The sequence below is a fragment of the Typopeltis vanoorti genome, chromosome 3, assembly GCF_054136105.1.
Source record: "Typopeltis vanoorti isolate ZY-2024b chromosome 3, IOZ_Tvanoo_1.0, whole genome shotgun sequence".
Taxonomy (NCBI): domain Eukaryota; kingdom Metazoa; phylum Arthropoda; class Arachnida; order Uropygi; family Thelyphonidae; genus Typopeltis; species Typopeltis vanoorti.
The window spans coordinates 100,296,097-100,321,830 of record NC_143551.1 but is presented as its reverse complement, the minus strand read 5'-3'; the positions used below and the strand labels follow the sequence as shown (position 1 = coordinate 100,321,830).

Here is a 25,734-nt window from a genome sequence, read left to right as displayed (position 1 = left end):
GTGTTCCGTCGTAGAAAAAGTTTGAGAAACCCTGCTCTTATCCATGCTAATATTGTATAACCCAAACCCATTTTCTCCAATTTATGCAGCAGTCTGTCATGTTGTATTCTGTCAAAAGCCTTAGCAAAATCCAAAAGTATCATGGTGTATCTGTTCCCCTTGTCTAGTTCAATAGTAACATTGTTATAGAATGTGAGCAAGTTGCTAAACCATGCCCTTCTCTTAGTAAACCCATGTTGTTCATTGCAAAGTAGAGATTCACTGTCAACCCATTTCTGAATGCAGGCCCTAACTAATTTTTCCAAAATCTTCACTTGCTAGTACAGATAGATCATTTAAAGCTCTGAAGTGCTGCAGGCTGGACATTCTGGAAAAGAAATTTTTATTTTTAGTGGATGCATGCTTTCTAGTGATTAACTGGCACACAAATTCTGACCAACTTCAACCAGCCATTTTTCTGTCTTCTGTGCTTTCCATCAGTACCTTATCACTCTTGACAAGACCTTCCCTTCCAAAACTGAATCAACAGAAAGAAAGTGCAAAGTGATTCATAATATCTTGATAACAACATACCTACTTAAGTTTGAAGGTTTAAAAAGATGGACACAGGATTTTCCCCTTCATTTTGGTTGTTAATACCATCTACAGTGACTACACTAACCTTGCCCCAACATGCTTTGCTCATGAAGCTGAACTACATAAACAAATACGATACTGTTGCTGCACTCCACAAATTTCACCTGAACAAATGTCAATGAGGTCCACTATCTCCATGTGCTCTGCAATGAATGATTAGTCATTTTGAAGAAACATGATCATTGGGAGTTAAACTTGGAAGTGGTTGTGCAAATCAATCACTTCACAACAAGTGAATGAAGTTGCTACTTCCATTGTGGAGCAGCCATGAATAACAGTATTGGTTCCTGCAGTGCATATGCTGTATCAAGACACATATAGATGTGCCTTGCGCAACTGTCAGGAAAATTCTATAGATGATTCTACATTTCTATCCACTCAAGATAACCCTGATACAGGAGTTGGGCCTGTAGGACTTTTGAAAGTCGATTAACATTCTTGCTCGAGTAGAGATGAATGCTGCATGGCAATGGATGATTTTGTGGGGAGATGAGGCTCACTTTCACCTGAACAGAGCTGTGAATACCCACAATTGCCCTGTTATGGGCCTAAGATACACAAAATCCACAAGCAATCCAACAAATTCCTTTGCATTCACTCCGAGTTACTGTCTGGTGTGGGTTTTGTCACTGGACCATTCTTTGAGGACGTTCACAAGTCAGGTCCTGTGACCTGCTCAGTTACTGCTGAGGTACTGTGACATGATAAACAATTTTGTTCTTCTACAGCTACAGCAACGCATGCACATCATACTACTCTCAAAAATCAAGTATTACCAATAGCCACCACGGAAACCCAAACATGAATAGGGACTCAAATTTTGCAGAATATTTCAAATTCACAACATGGCTCCAACCTCAGCATCCATTTCCAGCCTGCAAATCCCATCTACTCCTAAAAACTCAAATTCTAATCTCCTCAAGCATTACTTGAGCATTGGCTTTCCTAGTTTGGGTCTCACAAACACATGGAGAGATGAATGTTCTTATCATAGCTTTATAAAGAGGGATAATAACCTCTCTATTTTCACTTGTCAATGTGTTCTTCAACATCCAAATAATCTTCATACTCTTGACTCCTACCTAAAAAAATGTGTCTGTACATATGTTTCCTTTGACATAACATGCCAAAGAATATCCAACTTAGAATCTCCTGCTTTGGGTTAAGCTTTGGCTAAAAAAAAATTCTCTTCGCCCATTATATCACATTCATTTGCTGTCTATTGTTCTCCATATACCATTAACCATTGTGAACTCTTTTGATTTTCTGTCTTTATTATTTATACAGGCATTCCATGGGGTCAAAAGACTACTTATTGTCGGAGATCACACTATCCATCTGCACACCCTTACTAACCATTAGTGATCTCTTGTTTTCTCCCTAATCCTTATGTATTGAAAAAGTTTGTTTGTGTCAATCTTATAGAATCCCTTTAGTAACTTATATTGGACTTTTTAAGTGCTACACCCGAAGCTATGAACTATCTGACCAATATGGATGTAACCTTTTAATTTTATATGTTATTAAAGTGTATCGTACTGCATGTTTTGATATTCATGCCATATGAATAAATAAGTAACTTATAAGTTTCTATCATATCCTTTCTTCTCTGCCTGTCAACTAAACTCTGCAACCCACACATCTTCAATTTATCCTTATAGGGAACATTCTGCAGACCTATCACGAGCTTGGTCTCTAAATCATCTCCACCACCTTCAGGTTCCAGAAACGGTGTCCAAATCTATGCATAATAGTCAACATGTGGCAAAATCATAGACTTATAAAGAGGGAAATACCCTCTATTTTTACTTGTCAATGCATTCTTCAACATCCAAGTAATCCTCTGAGCTATTTTTCCAACTCTTGCAATGTCCTCTGAATTACAAATCTCCATCCACCATTACCCCCAGATTCCTAGTGTCATCAATTTCCTAAACCAGCACCATCGATGATACAAATGTAATATTTGTATCATCAATGGTGACTGGTTTACAAAATAATACAAATATGATACAAAAGTATGTAATCCTTTCATCACAAAGTACATTATTTTACATTTTACAACCTTTGTCCTTTGCCCACCCCACACTGCCAATTTATTAAAATCATTCTGCAAAGATAGCTATATCACCTTTATCAACTACTTCCCTCCTCAGTTTTACATCATCAGCAAACAACTGAATATCTCCCTCAAATCTTCCACTATATCATTAATGTACAAATTAAAGAGTAGTAGTCTTAGTCCAGAGCCCTGGGCACTCCACTAGTCACCCTAATTTGCCTTGATTCCACTCCTCTGATGTTTACAGTCCCCCCCCACCCATGCTACCAACTTCTGTAATAATTTGCCATGTGATATTCTGTCAAATGCCTTTGCAAAGTCCAGCAGTATCATGGTGTAGCCATTTTCTTTATCCAACTCTGCTGTCACCTTATTATAAAATGTGAATAAATTACTGAGGAAGAATTCCCTTTTACAAAGCCATGCTGTTCCGTATAGAGTACCATATTTGTATCCACTGATTCCTGAATTCTACTTTTAATTTTTCAAATACTTTAACCACCACTCCAGAAATATTAATTGGTCTGCAATTGGTCTTGGAACCGCCTTTATGGAATGGAGGTATTTTACCCTCTTTCCACTCCCTTGGAACTTGCCAGAGCTGAGACTTAGATTAAACAACTTTGTCAGAGGCACTGCCATTTCACTTGCACATTCTCATAGCATACAAGCTGAAATACCATCCAGGCCCACTGCTGTATTCACATTGTTATTTTTCAATATACTAAGCACCCCCAGTTTATCTATCTCAATTCTCAACAAAACACTGCTCAGATACCCACCAGAATACTAAAAAACCCCAAATCTCTCGATTACTAGTGACAATGTCAATGCCTGTCCCCTAGAAAATTCAGATCATTAGTGCAGATCTCTTCTCCACATGGAGCAAGATGTATACAACCACTCTTATCCACACACCGTATAGCATTATAAGAATACCAAATGGGATGATCTTTGCAATTTCTATTCCTCTTTCATCTGGCTGGATTATTGTTTCTGGTCATCTCACCAAAACTTATGCATTCAACATATCACCAAAATAATTCTTATTGGTATGGAAACATTTATTCTTCATTCCACACTAAATTCCCTCCTATTTAAGCTGCTTCAAAAGGTGTGCCAAGGCTATTCAAGAATTTAGCATTACCGTAACTAGCTTTCATCCAAAACTCCATCTTCCTATTCTAATTATACTAAAGCCAGGAATAACTCCAAGAAAACTAGTAACACATCCAAAAGAACTTAAAAGCAGGAAGCTTGCATCCTGTTCAAATGGAAGTTATTTGCTCTCTTACCAAAACTATCAGCCGCAACTTCTGTCCAACTTTCTCCCATCATTGACACATGGATGATTCTATCATATCTACACCACCACCCATAGAAAAAGCCACCTTCCTGTCTCTCTCTCCTTCTCAAATTCCTGCACAGTTAACTAGGCAGATGTCTCCTGACTATTTCAAGTACTCAATGAATTACACTGGCCAACAATAAAAAATTTTTTTTCTGCTGATTATGATCTGACACTTGTTTTTTTACTAATTTGGGTGTGCTGATTTCAAATATCAAACCCATTTTTCTCTATCACGTCAGGTTTTTCCGCTATGGCATTTTCTTTTTGCTAATTTATAAGTTTTTGATAGTTTTAAGGAGGCAGTACTATTTAGAGGATCAAAAAAATCGATTTTTTAATATTATTTTCTAAAAGTATGTACTTTTAAAAATCTGTTCCTAACTTTTTTATCAAGAAATTCGAAAAATTCCCGAAGATATAGCCTATTATTCAAAGCGGTGTGCAGATCAGAATCGGAGCGCTCACCGCTCTCGCTTGTTAGTAAACGAATAAATGCATAAGAACCTGCAACGGCATGTACTGGCGCTTTGAATGTGAGAGAGGCCGATAACCAGCCTAATACATTTAGGTGATGAAAAGTAGGCGATGACAACTGCCTAAAACAAATGAATGCTATATGCATCATAGCGAACAAAGAACGATCGAAATCAGTCAATCGTTAATTGATCGTGAAAGTATGATGAGCGCTTATAACGTTTCAATAAAGTCTCCGGTTTTTTTGTCTTGTTAATTGCATGTTAGTCGGCAGTGAAGAAAATACATCATGTCTACTACTTGAAAATGTGTCAATAGTGTAGATTCCTTCTGCTACATTTGTGGCAGCTTTACTGTTCTCAGTCAAAGGACAAATATCACTGATTTCATTAAGAAAGTGTACTTTGCATGCTTTGATGTAAAACTTGCAGATCAGGACAATTCATGGGCTCCAAATAAAGTGTGTAAGTCATGTGTAGAAAATTTACGACAGTGGAGCAAGGGAAAAGGCGTTTGACAGGATACCACATGGAATTCTAATCCGTAAACTACAACATATGGGAATGGATATAGGGTTGGCGAGATGGATAGCTGGGTGGCTGATGGAGAGATATCAAAGAGTAGTTTATTCAGGAGTAGAGTCCAAAAAACGGCCTGTGACTAGTGGTGTGCCACAGGGTTCTGTTCTTGGACCACTGCTGTTTAATCTGTTCATTAACGATATAGGGAAGGGTCTAAGTGGGACAGTTCATTTGTTCGCTGATGATGCAAAGTTGGGTAGGGCGATAGTGAATGCAGAAGATGTCAAAGTCTTGCAAGATGACTTAGATAGATTGGAGTTCTGGACTAAGGAGAATGGATGTCAATTTAATGTGACAAAATGTAAGGTTATGCATTTCGGAGTGAAAAGATTAGCAGCAGTATACCACATTGGTGGAACTGTACTCCAAGAAATTGATGAGGCCAGGGACTTGGGAGTGTTGGTTGATAGGGAGATGAAGTTTAGGGGGCACATTGTGAAAGTAGCTAAATCAGCTCATCAACTCACTTGGTTGTTGAAAAATACCTTGACGAGCAGAGAAAAACAAGTTATTGTACCTCTGTACCGAGACCTGATAAGACCTCATCTCGACTACTGTGCCCAGATTTGGTCACCTCGGTTCCTTCTTGATGGGGAGGAGGTTGAGAGGATCCAGAGGCGAGTGACTAAGATGATAGCAGGTCTATGGAATGAACCATATGAGAACAGGTTGAAGATTTGTGGGTTGCAGAAACTAGTTGATAGGCGGAAAAGGGGAGATATGATTGAGACATTCAAATTGCTAAAAGGATTCTATAGGATTAATTCAGATGATATTTTTGAGATCAGGACTGGTGGTGGGAGAACTAGGGGACACCCATGGAAGCTGGGCAAGAGCGTGGTTAGCAGGGGTGTTAGAGCTGGGTTCTTTACTTTTAGAGTGGTAAATGAGTGGAATAAGCTGCCAGAGTCTGTTGTGGGTGCTATGACAGTGAGCGAGTTCAAGGCAAGGTATGATAGATACTGTGAGAATGTTGAACAGCTGTGTGAACATGATGTTTAGGGCCTCCCTCGATGAGTCTAAGGACTCCTGGAGTAGCCCGTGGTAATAATAATAATAATAATAAAAACGCCAAAAATTAGCTTTCGGCAATCCAATGATTTGGCGTGAACCGAAAAATCACGTAGATGATTGCTATTTTTGTTTAGTTCAGACTTCTGGTTATAAGAAGAAGAATAAGAAAAAATTGTGTATCCAAATCTCGACTCAGCAATTCGGCCAGTTGCTCATTCCAACGAAATAGCCGTGCCAATTTATAAAGGACTTCCTTTACTTGAGAACGAGCATGATCGGGATATGCCAGATGTTCTTGAGGAGCAAGACTCGGATGTTGATTTAGACAATGAAAATTTAATTTCTAGTTCTGGACTGCAACGTTTTACTCAAGCGGAATTGAATGACTTAGTAAGAGATTTGGGCCTATCAAAGGAAACATCGGAATTGTTAGCTTCAAGGTTAAATGAAAAAAACTTACTGGAGCAAGATACGAAGATAACTTTTTATCATAGCAGGGAAAGTAATCTTGTACAATATTTTAAACACGAGCGTGAGTTTGTTTACTGTAACAATGTGTCAGGTTTACTAACTGAAATGAGTGTTGTACAATATCATCCAAATGAGTGGCATTTATTTATCGACAGTTCAAGCAGAAGTCTCAAGTGTGTCTTACTACACAATGGGAATGTATATGGCTCAATTCCTATTGCTATTTAGTCCACTTAAAGGAAACAAATGAGGACATTAAAAAGGTTCTGAAGTTATTAAAATATACAGACCATAACTGGATCATCTGTGTGGATCTTAAAATGGTGAACTTTTTACTTGGCTTTCAAAGAGGATATACAAAGTTTCCGTGTTTTCTATGCTTCTGGGATAGTCGAGCTAGAAACCAACACTGGAGTCAGAAACATTGGCCTCTTAGAATATCCTTAAATGTTGGAGAACAGATTGCTATAAATCAACCTTTAATCGACAGAGAAAAAATCATTTTTCCACCTCTACACATCAAACTAGGTCTTATGAAGCAGTATGTTAAAGCTTTAGATTTACAAGGTGATTATTTCCAATACATATGTGAAAAATTTCCACGACTTAGTTATGAAAAAATTAAAGCCGGTGTATTTGATGGACCGCAAATTAGAACTTTAACGAGAGACCCAAATTTAATCACCTCTATGAACGAAATTAAGAGGCCTGGACTTCATTTACCATGGTTGCGAATAATTTTCTTGGAAACAAAAAAGCATGCAATTACAAAGATCTAGTGGAAACAATGCTTGAAAATGTTCAGCACCTAAGTTGCAACATGAGCATAAAGCTTCATTTCCTATACAGTCATCTTGATAGATTTCCCGAGAATTTAGGTGCTGTAAGCGATGAACAAGGCAAAAGATTTCATCAAGACTTAAAAACTATGGAAGATTGGTACCAAGGAAGATGGGATTCTCACATGATGGCCGACTACTGTTGGAGTATTCAAAGGGATTGCGAAAACAGAACACACAGCAGAAATTGCTACAAACAAAAATTTATTCCCTGAAACTCATGTGTAAGTAAAACTGTTATTTTTTTTTATAAATATTCTTGTAATTTTTAATGACTATTGTTAAGTAGTTATGTATCTAATTATCAGCCTCTCTCGCATTCAAAGTGCCAGTACGTGCCGTTGCAGGTTCTTACGCATTTATTCTTTTAATAACAAGCGAGAGCGGTGATCGCTCCGATTCTGATCTGCGCACCGCTTTGAATAATAGGCTATATCTTCGGGAAGTTTTAGAATTTCTTGACAAAAAGTTAGGAACAAATTTTTAAAAGTACATACTTTCAGAAAATATTAAAAAATCGATTTTTTTGATCCTCTAAATAGTACTGCCTCCTTAAAACTATAAAAAACTTACAAATTAGCAAAAGGAAAATGCCATAGAGGAAAAACCTGATGTGATAGAGAAAAATGGGTTTGATATTTGAAATCAGCGCACCCAAATTAGTAAAAATCAAGTCTCATATAAAAGTCAGCAAAAATTGTGTTGGACTGTGTTATCTTTGGCCAGAAAATAATAGGAAAATTTTTGTAGACATTGGTTAACCAAGTCTCCTGGTGTTGATGGTATTTCTCCAATTGTTTGTGCTCAAGAGTTGACTCCTGATATGTGCTGCTTCTTTATGCTTATTCTACTGGTATTTATCCCAAAACCTGGAAATTAGCCCACAAATAATCCATCTCTATGAAGATTGAATAGTTATCTTCAAATTAATGTCCGATTCCTCTCACCTCAAGTCTCTATAAAACAATAGTAAGATGAACAATATTCACCTCCTACATTCTCTTGAAGTTCCTCAACTAATAAATGACTACCAGTATGGATATCGTTACTTAGATTTTGTAGAGGGCACCTTAAAATTCAGTGTCCTTTGCGTCATTGTCAAAATTTGTTGTGTTGTTCTCACAATTTTGGTAATGTGTCCTCTATATTTTAGATCCCTATCCACAATCACTCAAGATCTCATATTTCCATGTCCTGCAATATATCCCCAGTAAATCTAAATTCTACATCACATCTTTGTTTTCCAAATTTTTAAACCTTATGCTTTGCAACATTCAGTTAGCATTTCCATGCCCATTCACTCAGTCTGGTCAAGTCCCCTTATAATACAATATACGTTCTGCTCATCATAGTTCTTTCCAACATTGCATCATCTGCAAACAACTGAATATTCTCAATATCATTAATATACAGATTAAACAGCAATGGCCCTAAAACAGACTCCTGAGGTATATCGCCAATGAACTTCCTCTTGTGGGATATTGTTTTCCTCCCCCATACTCAACTTACTGTTAACTATCAGACAGCCGATCTGCAATCGAATGTAAATCCTAATCTCAATATCCAACCTGTTCCAATCTAGTTGGACTATCAGCTTGTGGTAATCTATCAAAAGTTTTGCAAAATCTAAGTATACCACTGTGTATCCATCTCTTTCATCCAATGCAGCTGTCACCTTATTGTATACTGTCACATTTTATAAGATCACATTGCCATAATCATCATATGATTCAAGTCTTTTTTTTTTTTTTTTCTTTCAGGAATTTAAGCTGAATATGAAGATGCAATTTTACACAGTACAGTTAGATGGCTTTTTATGGCCTAGTGTTATATAATTTCTTTAAACTGTAATAATGAAATTGATATTTTTATGACAGAAAAAGGGAAAACAATGATGCGAGTATCAAATGAGTAGCAGAAAAAGATGCAGAGATCACTACTATCTTGCAGTGCTGTGTCCTAATGCAATGCAAATAATGTTCACCATACTTGCAATTAGCAAAGTACACTCAAAAACACACAACCAAGTGCTAAAATCAAATAACTGAAACTGAGCAAGCTTGATAAACCTGGCTATATAATAAAGTTGTGTTCAAGATGTAATGCAAACAATATGCACTGTAGCCAGATGGATTGTTTCAACTCTAAAATTTAATTCTTGGACTGTTATTCAGCTTTTCTAAAATTGTGTTCCAGTTCTGAAGATAATTTTATCATTTATTAATGAATTTCAAAGAATATATCTCTGTAACCATTCATTAAGTTTTTAAGCCATCTCCAAATGATAGCTATTGCCCTTTTTTTTTTCTGACATCCTCCCATAGCTTTTGTTTAGCTACCATAATACATATATTATCCTTCTGGAACTAATAGAGAATGCACATATAAACAAAACACTTAATGAGCAATATTAATAAATTCTTATTCCATCTCAGGAAATAACTTCAAAGACTGAATTAGAGGCATTCTACTAATTTCTGGTAAACAGTTGGTGTATTGTGATCCACTTGTCTTTAAATGCCTTTCTGTTAATCTCAGATTGTATAATGATGCATTTATCTATATGAGAGTGGCTAATCTGAACTAAAAAAGCCCTCAAAGATCCCTGTATCAGCCAACGATCAAATGTTGGTTTGGTTACATGACTTTGTTAGAGGTATTTTCATATTGCAGGCATTTTTTTATTGATATATATACATATATATATTTGTGTGTGTGTGTGTTGATTTAATCAAATTTAAGAAGAGCGAGAAAAGAAGGATGACCTACTGGTATTGAAGACCAGCACACAGTTGCAGCCACTAATATGCCAAGCATGTGAAACTTTTAATAAAAATTCTTCAAATCAGAAGAAACACAATTTTCCTACAGGCAAACCCCAACTTACAGACAATGCATTCATGGAAATGTGTGTGAGATAAATTGTAATTTAATATGTTTATATGTTTTCGTTAAATTGTTTAACATGTTTCTGAAATAAATTACGTTAATACGAAGATAGCAAAAATGAATTTCAAAATAATTTATTTTAATTAATTAGATTAATTAAACAAGATTTCCTTTTTGGTTCTTTGTGGAAAGAAATAAAGTATAATATACGTAATAACCATTAGTCCATAACCAATATAAAGTTATTACTAAGGTATTAAACAGTAAAACTATTATAATACGATTCAAAAATAAATTATTTTTTTTAAAATTTCTTTGTACTTTTTTTTGGCAGGCCAACTCTATTAATGCCTTGTGTGTATAATAACTAAGCACAATTATTATAGTTTTCATTCTGAATCCAAATTGTCAAATAATTAAAATGATTGATGTTATTAATATAAACAGATGAGGCAAGTTTTTTGCTGCTTTCAGATCAATTAAGTAAATCCAGTTTCTACTGAAATCAGTAAATTTTTTTTTTTTTACTTTCATAACATGCCTGTTTTTCATATTTCAAGAGTAATAAACAAAACAGAACAGAACAGTATATTTCCATATTGTGTATATTGTGCTACACTCAGAAAATTTTCTCTACACAGAAAGAGAAAAATTACTGAACTAAACATTTTCACACAGTTATGCATAGCAAAATATTGGTGAACTTCAATTTTCTCTACACAGAAAGAGAAAAATTACTGAACTAAACATTTTCACACAGTTATGCATAGCAAAATATTGGTGAACTTCAAGAAATGTAAAATGTTTATGAACATTTTACATTTCTTGAAGTTCACCACGGTTCTGCATTTATAAAATGAATTGGGAGCTGCAAATTATTAGTCCATGCAATGTTCGTAAATACAAACGTACCTATAAAACTTCTTTATTAGGTTTTACGTACATTTAACAATATCTGATATAAAATAATCCCTAAAAATAAACAGTCTTTTACAGGGCATTGGCTTGACTCATAATACACAACTTTCCGTTTTCCTTAATTTCTTATGACACAGTTGGCTCTTGGATATATCATTCAAGAGCTAACTTTATATATATGTGTATGTGTATATATATTATATATCAACAATGTTTTTTCAGAATGCATCTATGTAAATTGAAAAATCAATATTTTAGTTTTGCAACTGCATAAAGACTTATGTTTTGTGAAGCTTTAAAATAAAGTAAAGATACCAAGTTATATACTTGGTTTAATCCAAGTGTAAGCAAACAAGTTTGAGCCTGTACTATTTTCAGGACTAGAACAACTCATACAATATACAATACCTTAATTTTATGAAGCTTGTGAAATTAATAAGGGTTGTTTAAATAATAAGACAATCATTCATCTCAATGACATATTCAGACTAGATTTACAGTGATACTGCTGGACTTTCCAAAAGCCTTCAACAGGATACCATACAGAATTCTAATTAATAAACTGCAGCACATGGGGATGGATATAGGGTTGGTGAAATGGATAGGAGGGTGGTTGATGGAGAGATCAGAGTAGTTTATTTAGGAGTAGTCCAGAAGAAGAGCTGTGACTAGTAGCACCACAGGGCTTTGTTCTTGGGCTGCTACTGTTTAATTTGTACATTAATGATATAGGAAAGGATCTGTTCAGTTGTTTTCCTTTTTTTTCTTCCCACATTTGACGTCAGTAGACACCGTATGGTCACTGCCGTACCTCACATGGTTTTGGCAATGATATTTTCTGCTAGAACAAGCGGTAGGGTCGCAGATTCCCTTTCCACACAAAATTTGTAGGACAATCACAAACATCCATGCCCAGGGCGGAATTTGAACCCACAGCGGGATTTGTTTTCCAATGATGCAAAATTGGATAGAGCAATAGTTACAAATACAGATGATGTTAATATTTTGCAGGATGATTTGGATAGACTGGCAGCCTAGGCAAAGGAGAATGGATATCAGTTTAATAGCAAAGTGTAAGATTATGCATTTTGGAGTGAAGAGATTACCAGCTATATATATTGATGGAACTGTATGAGCTCTAGTAAATTGACAAAGCCAGGGATTTGGGAGTATTGGTGGATAGGGAGTTGAGGCTTAGAGGGCACATAGCAAAAGTGGCTAAAGCAGTTCATCAGATTACTTGGTTACTGAAAAATACTTTGACGAGCAGAGACAAGCAAGTTATTATTACTCTTTATTGAGCCTTGATAAGACCCCACCTTGACTATTGCATGCCGATCTGGGCACCAGGATTTATGGGTGATGAGGAAGAGGTGGAGAGGATCCAGAGGTAAGATGGTAGCAGTTCTATGGAATGAACCTCATGAGAACAGGTTGAAGATTTGTAGGTTACATAAATTGGTTGACAGGCAGAAAAGGGGTGATATGATTGAGACATACAAGTTACTGAAGGTTTTTACAAGATTAATACGGAGAAAATTTTTCAGAACAGGTCTGGTGGTGGGAGAACTAGTGGCCATCCTTGAAAATGGAGCAAACGTGTAGTTATCAAGTGTGTTAGAACTAGATTTTTTTTTTTTTTTTTTTTTTTACTTGGAGAGTGGTGAATGATTGGGATAGGTTGCTGAGATGTTGTGGGTGCCATGACTGTGAATGAATTCAAAGTATGATAGATATTGTGTAAATGTTGGATAGGGCTTGGCATGATGTTTAGGGCCTCCCCTCAATGAGTCTCTAAGGACTCCATGGAGTATTCTGTAATAATAATAATAATAATAATTAGTTGGAATTATTTTTCAGTAATAAACCTACAAAGCTAATATATTGTGTATAAACTGTGTGTTTCCTTGATCGGTTCTGCAGGGAGGAAAAAACACTGTATTTTAAGCAAGGCATCATCCTTCACCAATTTGGTCTTCATTCATTAAAAAAAAAACGTTCGCATGTGAGATTGACTAACCCACTTTCAGCTGAAAAACATGTAAAGGTTTTTATCCAAGAAGGGACTCAGTCAGGTCTTTCAAGCTAAAGAGTATCATCACTATTAATTGTACTACAGAGGCAACAACATTTTTAGGAATGATTTACACTGCATTAGAATTTGATGGAATTATCTCCAATGCAATTAAGACTAAGGTCAGTGTACAATCTGATGAGATTTACAGTGCATTAACACAATACAAACAGGAAGTAAGCAAATGAAATCGACTGCTTGCATGTGCTAAAGTAACTGGAGCTACCTTGATCTTTCTTGAACTGGAAATATTTTGTGATAGTGGAGAAACGATTATCACAATTGAGACAAATAAGTCCTTCGTATGAATTGATTATTTCTTTCAATCTTGGAAATTCCAACAAGAAAGAGCGAACCAAGCATTCCAGTTTTCTATTTCAGCAGGAAATTAGGAACTTATATTCAGAAGTCACACCAAAAATAGGAAAGACAAGAATCACTGCATTAAAAATAGCTCCTGGAATGTTAGTGGTGATATTAATATTGCAGAAGTGTATAATGCCAAATTTGGTATAATGGGAAGTACTAAGATAAAAGCATACAAACTGGTAAGAGAAATTTATTGCAATTGTCATGTGCAACAGAAAAAATATTCCCAAGAGGTTGCAGAACTAATTGCAATATTAATACTGTATGTAAGAGAGATATGCAATCATCTATAGAAAATGCACAATAGTTCAATGACAAAAAAGCATTAAAAGTCTAAATTTTGAGTGGTCAGGAAGTACACTGGCTTCTATAAATTTAAGAACAAAAAGAAAAATCACAATAACTCAAACTGTAGGATCAATTTTTATGCAATTTGGTGAAAAGTAGTATATGAGATTTGAAACACCCACAAAAATTGTAAACAAATAGTTAATACAATAACAGAAAAACATGATCAAAATGAGATTGTCAGAGTGCCTCAATAAGGAATGTGGTTACTCCTCACAGCAATACAGCACTCACAACACTTCATACTGTTTATAATGGTGTCCAGGAGCTCAGTTGGTAATTCTCATGTCTTGAGGAAGGGGGGGGGGGGAGGGGATTGACAGCAGCAACACATCTATCTAGGATATCCTAGACATACTCAATAGGATTAAGATCAAGAGACCTCACTGGCCAGTCCATACTTACGATAGTCTTCTTTAAGATATTGGTCCTCACAATGAAGATGAACATTATCGTCTTGTAAGATAAATGTTTCCCTCTATCACACCCACATACAGAATAAATATTGGAATTCTGGACTTTGTTTCTATAAGCTGCAGCATTCATAGTTCTGCTAAGAAGCACAAATCAAATCATCACATTGAGTCCACCATAAGTGTCTTTTTCATGGATATTAGAGGGATAATAATGTGTCTCAGGTTCTCTCCAGATTAGAGCATGCGTGGTATTGCTTTTTAGAACAAACTGGGACTGATGTCTAGTTGATGTGGAGCTGACCCATTTCAAATGTTCTCTTCTGTGGTGTAGGAATAGTGACACTCGAGATCACTTTTGTAAGCAGCAACACATCTATCTAGGGCATTCTATACATACTCAATAGGATTAAGGTCAAGAGACCTTGTTGGCTAGTCCATATGTATGATAGTTTCTTCTTTAAGATATTGGTCCTCACTCAATGTAGATGAACATTATCGTCTTATAGGATAAATGTTTCCCTCTATCACACCCACATACAGAATAAATATTGGAATTCTGGACTTTGTTTCTATAAGCTGCAGCATTCATAGTTCTGCTAAGAAGCACAAATCAAATCATCACATTGAGTCCACCATAAGTGTCTTTTTCATGGATATTAGAGGGATAATAATGTGTCTCAGGTTCTCTCCAGATTAGAGCATGCGTGGTATTGCTTTTTAGAACAAACTGGGACTGATGTCTAGTTGATGTGGAGCTGACCCATTTCAAATGTTCTCTTCTGTGGTGTAGGAATAGTGACACTCGAGATCACTTTTGTAAGCAGCAACACATCTATCTAAGGCATTCTATACATACTCAATAGGATTAAGGTCAAGAGACCTTGTTGGCTAGTCCATATGTATGATAGTTTCTTCTTTAAGATATTGGTCCTCACTCAATGTAGATGAACATTATCGTCTTATAGGATAAATGTTTCCCTCTATCACACCCATATGAATGAACATAGGAATTCTGACCTTGTTTCTGATGTCTGTATATAGTGGAAGCAGATACCACTGTTCCTGCAGCTGATGTGAGATGAGATCACAGATAGCAGTCACCCACTGCTGTTAGCCCATGGCCTTCTTTCACTGTATCTCTGAGATGATGTCTGTGACTATTGGAATTGGTCACACAGTCTGTGAACCAGAACAACTCGCATGCAACCATATGGCTACCTCCAGCTAACTTTGTTTGGCCTCTAGTCTTACAATGGCAATGCCACCTGAATTCATCACTTAAATGATGTCTTGCAGTGATATCTAAGAATTTTGCTATTACAAAATGTTTTGTTCTCACTCCAGAGATGAAATGGAATACCTGCTTTTATGCCAAGGCTCATTTGCATATACCCACAATATATGCAATATATGCACATTGGATAGAAATGGCATACTTGAATAATGTTTAAGACAAGATGCTTGCCATATGAAAGGTGGATCTAACAGTCATGACAGATCCACCACATATTAATGAAAACTTTTAAATTCTTGGGTATACTTGCAGAAAAAAAAAATGGAGTTAAATTCTTCAAACATTCTTTTCTGAAAAATTCATGTTACAGAGCACAATTCAGAATTCTCAAAACAAAAATGATTTCTGCATTGCTATTGCTAGATGCTTTTGAAAAACACTTGAAGAGACAAATATCTCTTCAGATGTGTTTCACATGTCAATTCTTTTGCACGAATGCATCCATTCCTTCAACTGACCAGTACTGATTAATCCTTGATGTAAAGAAAAAAAGCAAAACTTTTATTTTAACAGAGCATCAATGGATCAGAACATATTTTTTTTTTTGGCTGCAGCTCTTTTTAATTAAAAACATTAATGAAACGATAACATATAGATTATAGATAGTGATGATATTAATAAACAGAATAGTAAGATGACACTCGATTTGAATCATAAAATTTAAAATCTGAGATAATATAAATAAAAGATTTTGAAGTGTAAAAATGATAGGATATTTATTAAAAATGGAACACGGAAAAAAAATTAATCCAGTGATGAATGATGTGATATTAATAATAAATACTATAAAATTAAGTCAAAATATATTAAAAAAGGATGAAGAAAGATAAATCACAAATTTTAATCTTTCTGTACTTAAAGTACTGATATGATCTCAAAGCTTCTCAAGTGAACAATATTTTATCATTAGTCAACTCACATGACAGTTGTTCAATAACAACTGTCATGTGAGTTGGATAAATTTGTAAAAGCTGTTAAATTTCACTAGGATTTTTATTCTGCTTTCAGTAATTGTTTTTTAGTTTCATGTTTACCTTTGTTGGATTCTGAATATATAGAGATTAGAGTAATTATTATTTGGTTCAGAATCCAACATGATCTTCCATCACAAAGGCTAGACTTGTAAATATTATTTAATGTAAACAACTTATTTTACAAATTAATATTCATATAACTACTTTAATTTTGTCTAATATCTAATTATTTAATCAAAGATATATGTATTAATAATGAAAAGACTGTATAAAATATTAAGCTATTTTAATTATTACTATGTTAATATTATAAGAACTTGTATTTGATAATTTAACTGCGCATTATTTGAAATGTAAACATAACAAAACAAAATATTTTATTATATTTTGTTTTGTTGTCATGGAAACGTATGTTAGATAGCTTGCACGTTTTTGGAACACCACGTGAGGAGAAGGTTTATTGAAAAGAGTTTTAGATCAGGAGAACAATTTAGGCAGGAACAACGGATATAAAAAGGAAAGAATGCTGAGAATTAATTGAGAGAGAAATGAGAGGATTGGCATTAGGTTGGAATCGGAGCATTCGGTAATCACAGTACGTTAATAGCGAGTCAGCAAGTCACTCAAGCAGCTAAATAAGGTCTACTAGTCGAGAAGCGGTTAGCTAATAAGTTGTAGAATAACAATTATAGCTACGGAAGACAGCTGAGTGACTACTAAATAGACTAGCGATACTTGAGTTGAGATTTAATTTCAGCACCGACCATTCAAGGACACACGGAGTAACTAGAGAATTAGTAGAGGCTGTATAGTTGAAATTTAACGATAGCTATGTTTAGAATTGTAGTGTCTAAAGAATTAATTGAATGCTGGAGGAATGAACAACTGTGCATATAAAACCTCAAGCTAAGGAATTATTGTGTGTTGCCTTATTTCATAACTGATCAGTAGTATTTCATGCAAGAACTTTTGTTTGTGTATTGTGACCGATGATTAATTCAGTTATTGCCTAGAAGAATTATTTTAATGAGTGCCGTTTAACGTTTAAGATGTTTACAGTTATAAAAAGTGTTTGCATATAAGTTGATTAAGAAAAAAGATTATTGGTAAGATTATTCCAACCATTAATATTCCTATACAGAGAAGTGTGTCAGGTTCATCCTAGAATTTCCTTATATCAACAGTAATTATTCCGAAGATTAGCTGAGGTGTAAATTTAAAAGTGTTTGCTTGTAAAGAGGTGTTAGTGCAGATTTTATTGTATTTGGAACTTAAGGAACTGTGAGAAGACTGTATTAGAGATAACAGATTTACCATTATCTGAGTTTGTATGACAGTATTATCAGAAAGGCTGAAGTGTTTATAATAACTTTAGTGTTTTGATCTTAAATGTAAAATTTGTGATTCTAAAATTAAATGTTTGTTTTTGTTAATCAAAAGTTGTGTTTTGCCTGAATCTCTTTTACTGCACCATTCATAAAATATTCGAACCAAAGTGGGTAAATTGAGTAAGTTAAATATACTCGGCCAGTATATATAATAACAACATATAAAGGAAGGGTAGTTGGGAGTTGGTTTATCTTCAATTCTTGAACTAATTCAGATATAAAGTGGCGCAGTCTTTAAATATAAATTTTCTTTATATTTGAATTAGAAATCAACTTACAACTTATCAACTAGTTAAGAACATCGTAATGTCGGATCCAAAGTATGAGTTAAGAAGAAGTAGGATCCAACACCTTGTACTTTTGCAAATTAAAGAAAATAAATTAATAATCACATCATACAAGAAAGTACAGAACAATCCAGTAATTTATACTTCAATAATATAGTTGCTTTATAAGAATTAGCAATGCTTTAAGATTTACCAACTACTTACATTTGAATGTGCATCTTCTGTCCACTTCTACCATTTGATCATTGCATATACAACCAAGCAAGTAAGAACACTGGGAATTAATATCTACCATTTTTGAGCACTGTTCTGAACTTTCACAAGATTCGTAGAGTCTTGTTACTTTAAAAAATCAATCAACATAAAATGAAATAACTTAATAACAATTAATATGAACATAGTAAATAAGTATTTAGTTAGAAATTATGTACTTAGTATACTTGAATATGTTGGTAGTTGGTACAATTTCTAAAAATATCTCATGTGTGGGGAAAAAAAAAAAGTGAATCAAGTACTGAAGAAAACAAAGGAGACAAAAAACACGATTTTTAGGAGTCCCTGATTTTTAGGGATTACTCTCCTAAAAATTCAGACATACTATATGGCTGGTATTATTATTATTTTTAAATCATGAAAAAAATTTTAAGAGAGTCCCTAATGTTAAGGGACTACTCTCCTAAAAACCATTTTACTTTCATCTGCCATTTTCTTCTGTTCATGCCAAAATTCTCAAGGGACCTTAAACAACATAAATGCTATTCTAAATTTGACTAAAACGGGTGCAATGTACAGTGTCTGTAAAAACAAGCAAACCCCCTTCCTTCCTTCATTTCATGTTTGACAAGAAATTATATTCTTTTCATTCATATTTTACTCTTAAACAAACATTTATGTGTGAAATGACTGATTAAAACCAGTCTGGGAAGTGAAGCCCTGCAAGGCAGCAGGTCTTCTAAGAGACACTGCTAACTGCATCACTTCACCTAGATATTGGTCACCTCTAGTATCAAATTTGTTTTGCTAACATTTCCTCTCTTATTCTAAAAGAATAAGAGGAAAGGTAAGATTAACTCTGCATACACATTCTTGAATACTAACAATGTCAAGTTATTTTCTGGTTGTTAACTATTTCTAATCCAGCACTCAGATCCATATGTTAGAAACTTGTTTAGACACCATCTTGCATGTTGCTAGTTGTATGTTTTGGTTAATTTCTCTCTTATTCCATATAATTTATTTAACTGGCTAGCCACCAATATTTTACTTTTAATTTTTTCCTGTATTAGTTTACCAGTAAGACTGAAATTGATGTTTCCCATGTTCTGCCCATTTTCATAATTTTTTTTCTTGTCAGTGCTGATTTTTTACACTACTGTAATAGCAGTTATTTAATTTAGTTACCATGTTCTTACCAAAGTTTTCCATAATTTTTGTTTACCTACATTAACACAAAGCTTAGTTTAGCTTTCATACAATTTCCTCTCTATTCTTATAGCACTTGCTGACATGTCATGAGCTTGCAAAATCATTCCTTTTATTCCCAGGACTATTCTAGCTTCTTGACTCCACAGTAAAGATTTGATCCCCCCCGTAAAAAAAATCTTACACACAATTGCACCACATACCTTCTTATCAAGATTAACATTTTCTTCAGATTTTACCAGTGGGTCAGTATAATCAGTCATAGTCAGTATGACTATGACTTTTGCATTAATCCAACTTTGGCATCTTCTTGAGTCTAGCTCCCAATGATGAGACCTCAATAAAAGTCAGACCCAGTCTGGGTAGTAGTCCCAACCATAATGCATAGCATATACACATTCAAAAGGAAATATGCATTGTACTATGGGATGCTAAGGCAATTGATGTAAAGTCAACAGTATCATTATACAAGTAGCCTAGTTGTGAAGATATTTTATGTGTAAACTGTATGCTTACAGTTGGATAAAGGATTAAATAAGAATATAATTTGTCAAGAGTATAATTTACTTTGTAATCAAGTGAAAAAAAATTTTGTACATATTTTTCTTTTCGATCTTTTTCTTATCGATCTGATGAAGTCTGGTTCAAGAGTTAAAGACTATTTTGTTGCAGTTGTGCTATTGCAAAACTCTGTAACATTAGCAATTTTTTCTAGAATATTACATTAGTTTTCAGTGAATTTATTGTAGTTAGTGCATTTAATGATATAATACTATAACTGTAGAGATATTAATAAATTTAGGTTGTTTTAAAAATTGCACCAAGAATCTACAAGAACAAAACACAAGTTAACAAAAATGCCACAGACGGAAATCTTTAGAGATGAGCAGAAGCACTGCAGTCAGTAGCGTTAAGGTAAGGTTCAAAGTACTACCTGGGGCAGACCGCCCTCCCCCTAGCTACACCACTAACTGCAGTACCAGTATGAAGCTAATTTGACAGCACTGAAATAATTGACTACAACAAATTATTAGACAATTGATGAGAGAATTAAAATGAGAAATGATTCAAGTAACTCAGACAGGACAAGAAAAATGAGCAGAACAAGTAGAAAGATGTAACAATGAATAATAATAATAATAAGGTATGTCACTTCAAATATAAGAAAAACAAAAGTGATTCAATCATGGAATTTGTACTTGCTGAAGGAGTCACTACCTTGAACTTCCATAAGCAAAAATTAAAGATATGGCAGTGTTTGTTGGAATTAATGATTTAAGTAGTGATAAATATAGTATGAGAGAGGAAGTAAAAGTAAAAGAACTATTAGAAAAAACAAGCAAGAAAAGTGAGAAAAAAAAAAAGTAACTTATTATGACAGCACTGAATTAGGAGGGCCACAATACCAAATGATTTAATGCACAGATTGTGTAGAAGAAATGGACAAGAATTTTTGGATGTGTGGAATGAGTATGATGGTAGAAAAGATTAGTATAAGAGGTATGGCCTGCATTTAAATTGATTGGCATCAAGAGAAGTTATTAACTGGACTGAGATCTAATGAAGTAAAATCAGGGAAACTAGATCATCATAGGACGAATGGTTAGAAAGTGTGTGCAAGTTCAGATTTTGGTATGTAAACATGATAATGATATGAATGTAATTAAGCGTGATTGTGAACCTGCTGAAGGGATAGAAATTTACACTTTGGATATTTGTGTGTGTGTGTGTGTGTGTGAAAAAGAGAAAGATGCCTAGCCAGACCAAGCAGACTGTAGAAGCAAGCATAAGAAAAAGCTAGAAGGTAAGTTGTTATTCTATACACAAATGCCTGGAGCATCAGAAATAAAGGACTACATAGAAGGTGTTCCTTGGTGAATATTTTCTGATATACCTATCAAAGTCAGATTAAGGACATGATGAATTATATATGGTGAGGTGTTGCTACTGACCTGGTGATTTAACTGCTCAGGACGATGAAATGCATCACTAAATACCCTACAATGGAAGATACACTAACAAACGACCTTGCAGTCCTAGATGAATACTTCAGCAAATGGAGATTATGCCCAAATCCTAGCAAAACAGAAGTTTCATGCTTCCACCTGCACAATAACCAGGCTAACAAAGAACTCATGGTCTACTTCAACCACAAACTGCTATGTTACAACAGATTCCTGAAATATCTGGGCATCACTCTGGATAGAACATTATCTTTTAAACCACATCTCATTAACACAGCATCTAAGCTAAAAACAAGTAACAATATATTGCAAAAACTATGCAGAACAACTTGGGGTGCCTCAGCAACAATGCTTCGCTGCACTGCTCTTGGCTTCGTTTACTCTACAGCTGAATACTGCTCACCAGTATGTCTAAACATCGCCCATGTGTGTTTCATTGCTGCCCAGCTTAACACCACCATGCACCTTATTTCTGGAATTGTAAAATCAACTCCAACCTACTGGCTCCCAGTGCTAAGCAACATCCCGCCTCCACACATCCAACTTTCTTCTACATGAATACAGCAAAATCACGGAAATCCAAAATCTTCCAATCCATGAAGACATCCCACCCCTAGAAATAAACAGGCAAAAGTCAAGGCACCCTCCAATCTTAACAACAAAAAAACTTGCAGAGACAAGTTTCAACATGAAGGAGAAGTGGAAAGAGTCCTGGTGTAACACTTCAACAGGGACCTTCCACGAATTAGCGGACCCAATACAGATACCATCATGTAACATCATTTTCTATATTGGTTTAAGCCAATAAGAATACAATTTGGTTGGCTAAATCCCAAATTGCCAGCCCATCCTCGTTCGTTCAGTATCCAGGTAGATACCCAACAGGGCGCACCACGAGAAGGTGAGAATTGGACATTAGGTCAGAAGCCCTGGTCGATTCTCTGCATTCCTTTAAAGGCTATGTGGAGGTCTCCTCTCAGTTATACAGCTTTGACCATTAAGCACCCCTAAAATGATGGTACAACATGACAAAATTTCATGCCGGCTGGGGCGTCACCCGGTTAAACAAGGCCCGCGTTGTTTTCGCCAGGGAACCAGGGCGAACAGTGAAAAGTCAGCTACTGGAACAAATCTGAAAGCACACCCCTTACTCAACATCACCAGAGTTAAAGATTGGTACTATCAACATAAGAAGCCTGAATGGCAAAGAAATGGAGCTAGCTGAAGAATTAGATAAGTAACAGATCGACATAATAGGGGTGACTGAAACAAAAAAGACAAAAACTAGTGAGATCTTTCTGAGCAATAAATACAAAATGTTATATTCAGGAAATGACCATCAAATAAAAGAAGGAGTAGCCATGGTATTCAACACAAAATACGAGGCTAATCTTCTTGAATGGCAGGCAGTCTCAAGTAGAGTGATGTGGGCAAATATCAAAATGGGGAATTGGACAATGAGACTTATTTGTGCCTTTGGTCCCACAGAAGGTTCTACAAAGGTAGAAGTGTAGGAATTTTTTGAGGCTTTAGAGAAAGCAGCTGACACAATGAAAACGGAAAAGTTGGTCCTTGTTGGGGATCTAAACAGCAGCATAGAAAATGATTGTCAGACATACAAAAATATTTTGGGAAAATTTGGACAAAAGAGCAAAGCTAATAATAATGGCAAATATCTGTTGGATTTCTGCTCAGGACATGGACTGGTTATTACTAGCACCATGTTCCAACATAAAAATGTGCACAACTTCACATGGAGAGAAGAGGCAAGGAATAAGAAAAGTCTCATTGACTATGTTATTGTTGATAGTGATGTTTTCTCCCTGGTGCAGGGCACCAGAGTGTACAGAGGTTTTGAAATTGTAAGCGATCACTATTTAGTCTTGAATTTCATATTGAAAAGAATAACATGTAAGAAAGTTTTTTAGTGAATAAAAGTTGAGCAGCTCTCAGATGTGAACTGTAAACTAAAATACACAAAGATTATTGAAGAAAATATGAAAGAGTTTGAGAACAGGAACCAAACCTTGGAGATTCAGTGGCACGCCTTGAAGAAAACCCTGATTGATTCAGCCAGAAAGGCATGTAGTGAGGTTGTCTGCAAGGATAGAAAAATCGGAACTCCATGGTGAACACAGGAAGTTCAAGAGGCAGTGAAGGAAAAGAAGAAAGAATATCAAAAGTTCCTGTCAAATAAGTCAGCTTGTGCTCTTAGAGAATATAGAGACAGATGTAAGAAGGCGAAACACTGTGGAAAACTAGCTAAACAAAAGTCATGGGAGGACTTTGGCAAGAATATAGAAAATAAGTATCAAAAAGGTGGCAAAATATTCTGGAGGTTGTTGAAGAAGCTTAGGAATGGAGGAAAGAGTGCTGTTAAAGGAGTTAGAGATGATAAAGGTGACATAAAAACGGAACAAAAAGATATCCTTGAAATATGGAGTAATTACTTTGAAAAACTGCTAAATGAAACAAGCAGTGATGACAGCACAGTGGTAAAAAACACTGACCAGGCATGCAGTCAGGAATACATATCCATACTTGAAGTAGAAAAAGCCATCAAAGGCTTGAAATGTGAAAAGGCAGCAGGAGTAGATGATATTCTACCAGAAATGCTGAAGTATGGTGACATAAAAGTCTTGCAGTGGCTGCACTGCATAGTTCAGAAAGCCTGGACAGAGGGACAAATTCCATATGATTGGAGTAGAGCTCTAATAGTACCCATATAGAAAAAGGGAAATAAAACTGAATGTGAGAATTATAGAGGTATTTCCCTACTGCGTGTTTCTGGCAAGATCTATGCAAGTATACTTGAGAAACGGTTGTGAAGAATTGTGGAAGAAAAGCTTGGTGAAGAATAAGCTGGATTCAGGCCAAATAGAGGCTGTCAGGATCAGATCTTCACTTTACAACCAATAGTTGAGAAAGCATGGGAATATAACAAAGATCTGTATTTAAGTTTTTTCGATCTGGAAAAGGAATATGACAAGGTGCCAAGAGAGAAGCTATTCTATATGCTACAGTTATATAGTGTCAATGGGACATTATATCAACAAATACTTAGTCTTTATTTGAGTTGTAAGTCAGCGGTTAGAATTGAAGGAAGTACAGGAAGATGGTTTAATGTTAAATCTGGTGTGAGACAAGGATGTACATTATCCCCTCTGTTATTCATTATCTATATGGATCACATTATGAAGGAAAGTGGTATTAAACATGATATCAGAATTGGAGATGTTAATATCAGCTCTTTGCTTTATGCGGATGATGTTATACTTCTAAATAAATCCGCTACAAGTTTGCAAGATTCCCTGACTAAATTGAATAACTTTGAATAACAAAAATTGAATTGTAATAGATATGGTATGAAGGTCAGCATTAAAAAGACAAAGACAATGAAAATAGGTAGAATCGTTGAAAATGTCAACTGTGTTGTGAACGGGGAACCTGTGGAACAAGTAAAACATTTCAGCTACTTAGGCACGATTTTTACTGAAGATGATACGATACAAAGTGCGTTAGACGATAGAAATGTAAGATCTGATAATGTTGGCGTCTTGACAAGTAACAGACTGATTTGGAGGAAAATTGTAGATAGGAAGTTAGTAATGATGTAATTTTTTTTCATGTAATACTATCATATCCTGTACACCCCTTGAGGGTACATGGCAGGAATTTGATGATGGTAAATTAAATATGGAAATAGACAACAGAATCAACAAAGCTGGTATAGTAGGCAGTCAAATGAATAAATTCATATGGAATAAGAGAGAAATTAGTCGGAACACTAAATTAGCTGTATACAAGACAGTATTTAAACCATTTTAACTTATGGATCTGAAAGCTGGGTCAGAAGTAAAACACTTGACCAAAGACTAGAGACCGCAGATATGAGAGTCCTGAGAAAGATTAGAGGCGTGAACAGATGGCATCAATGGCAATATCATATTAAAAACGAGGATA

General features: G+C 35.2%; 1 protein-coding gene across 2 annotated transcripts in view; it reads right to left on the bottom strand.

Annotated features, from left to right (window-relative positions):
- LOC150108421 (uncharacterized) overlaps positions 1-25,734 on the bottom strand; it is a 111,168-nt gene that overhangs the window by 31,034 nt on the left and 54,400 nt on the right. For both annotated transcript variants that reach the window (XM_090415835.1, XM_090415836.1), the window contains one exon: positions 18,590-18,727. In XM_090415835.1, the coding sequence (XP_090271961.1) occupies positions 18,590-18,727 (138 nt within the window). The remainder of the gene's footprint in view (positions 1-18,589; positions 18,728-25,734) is intronic.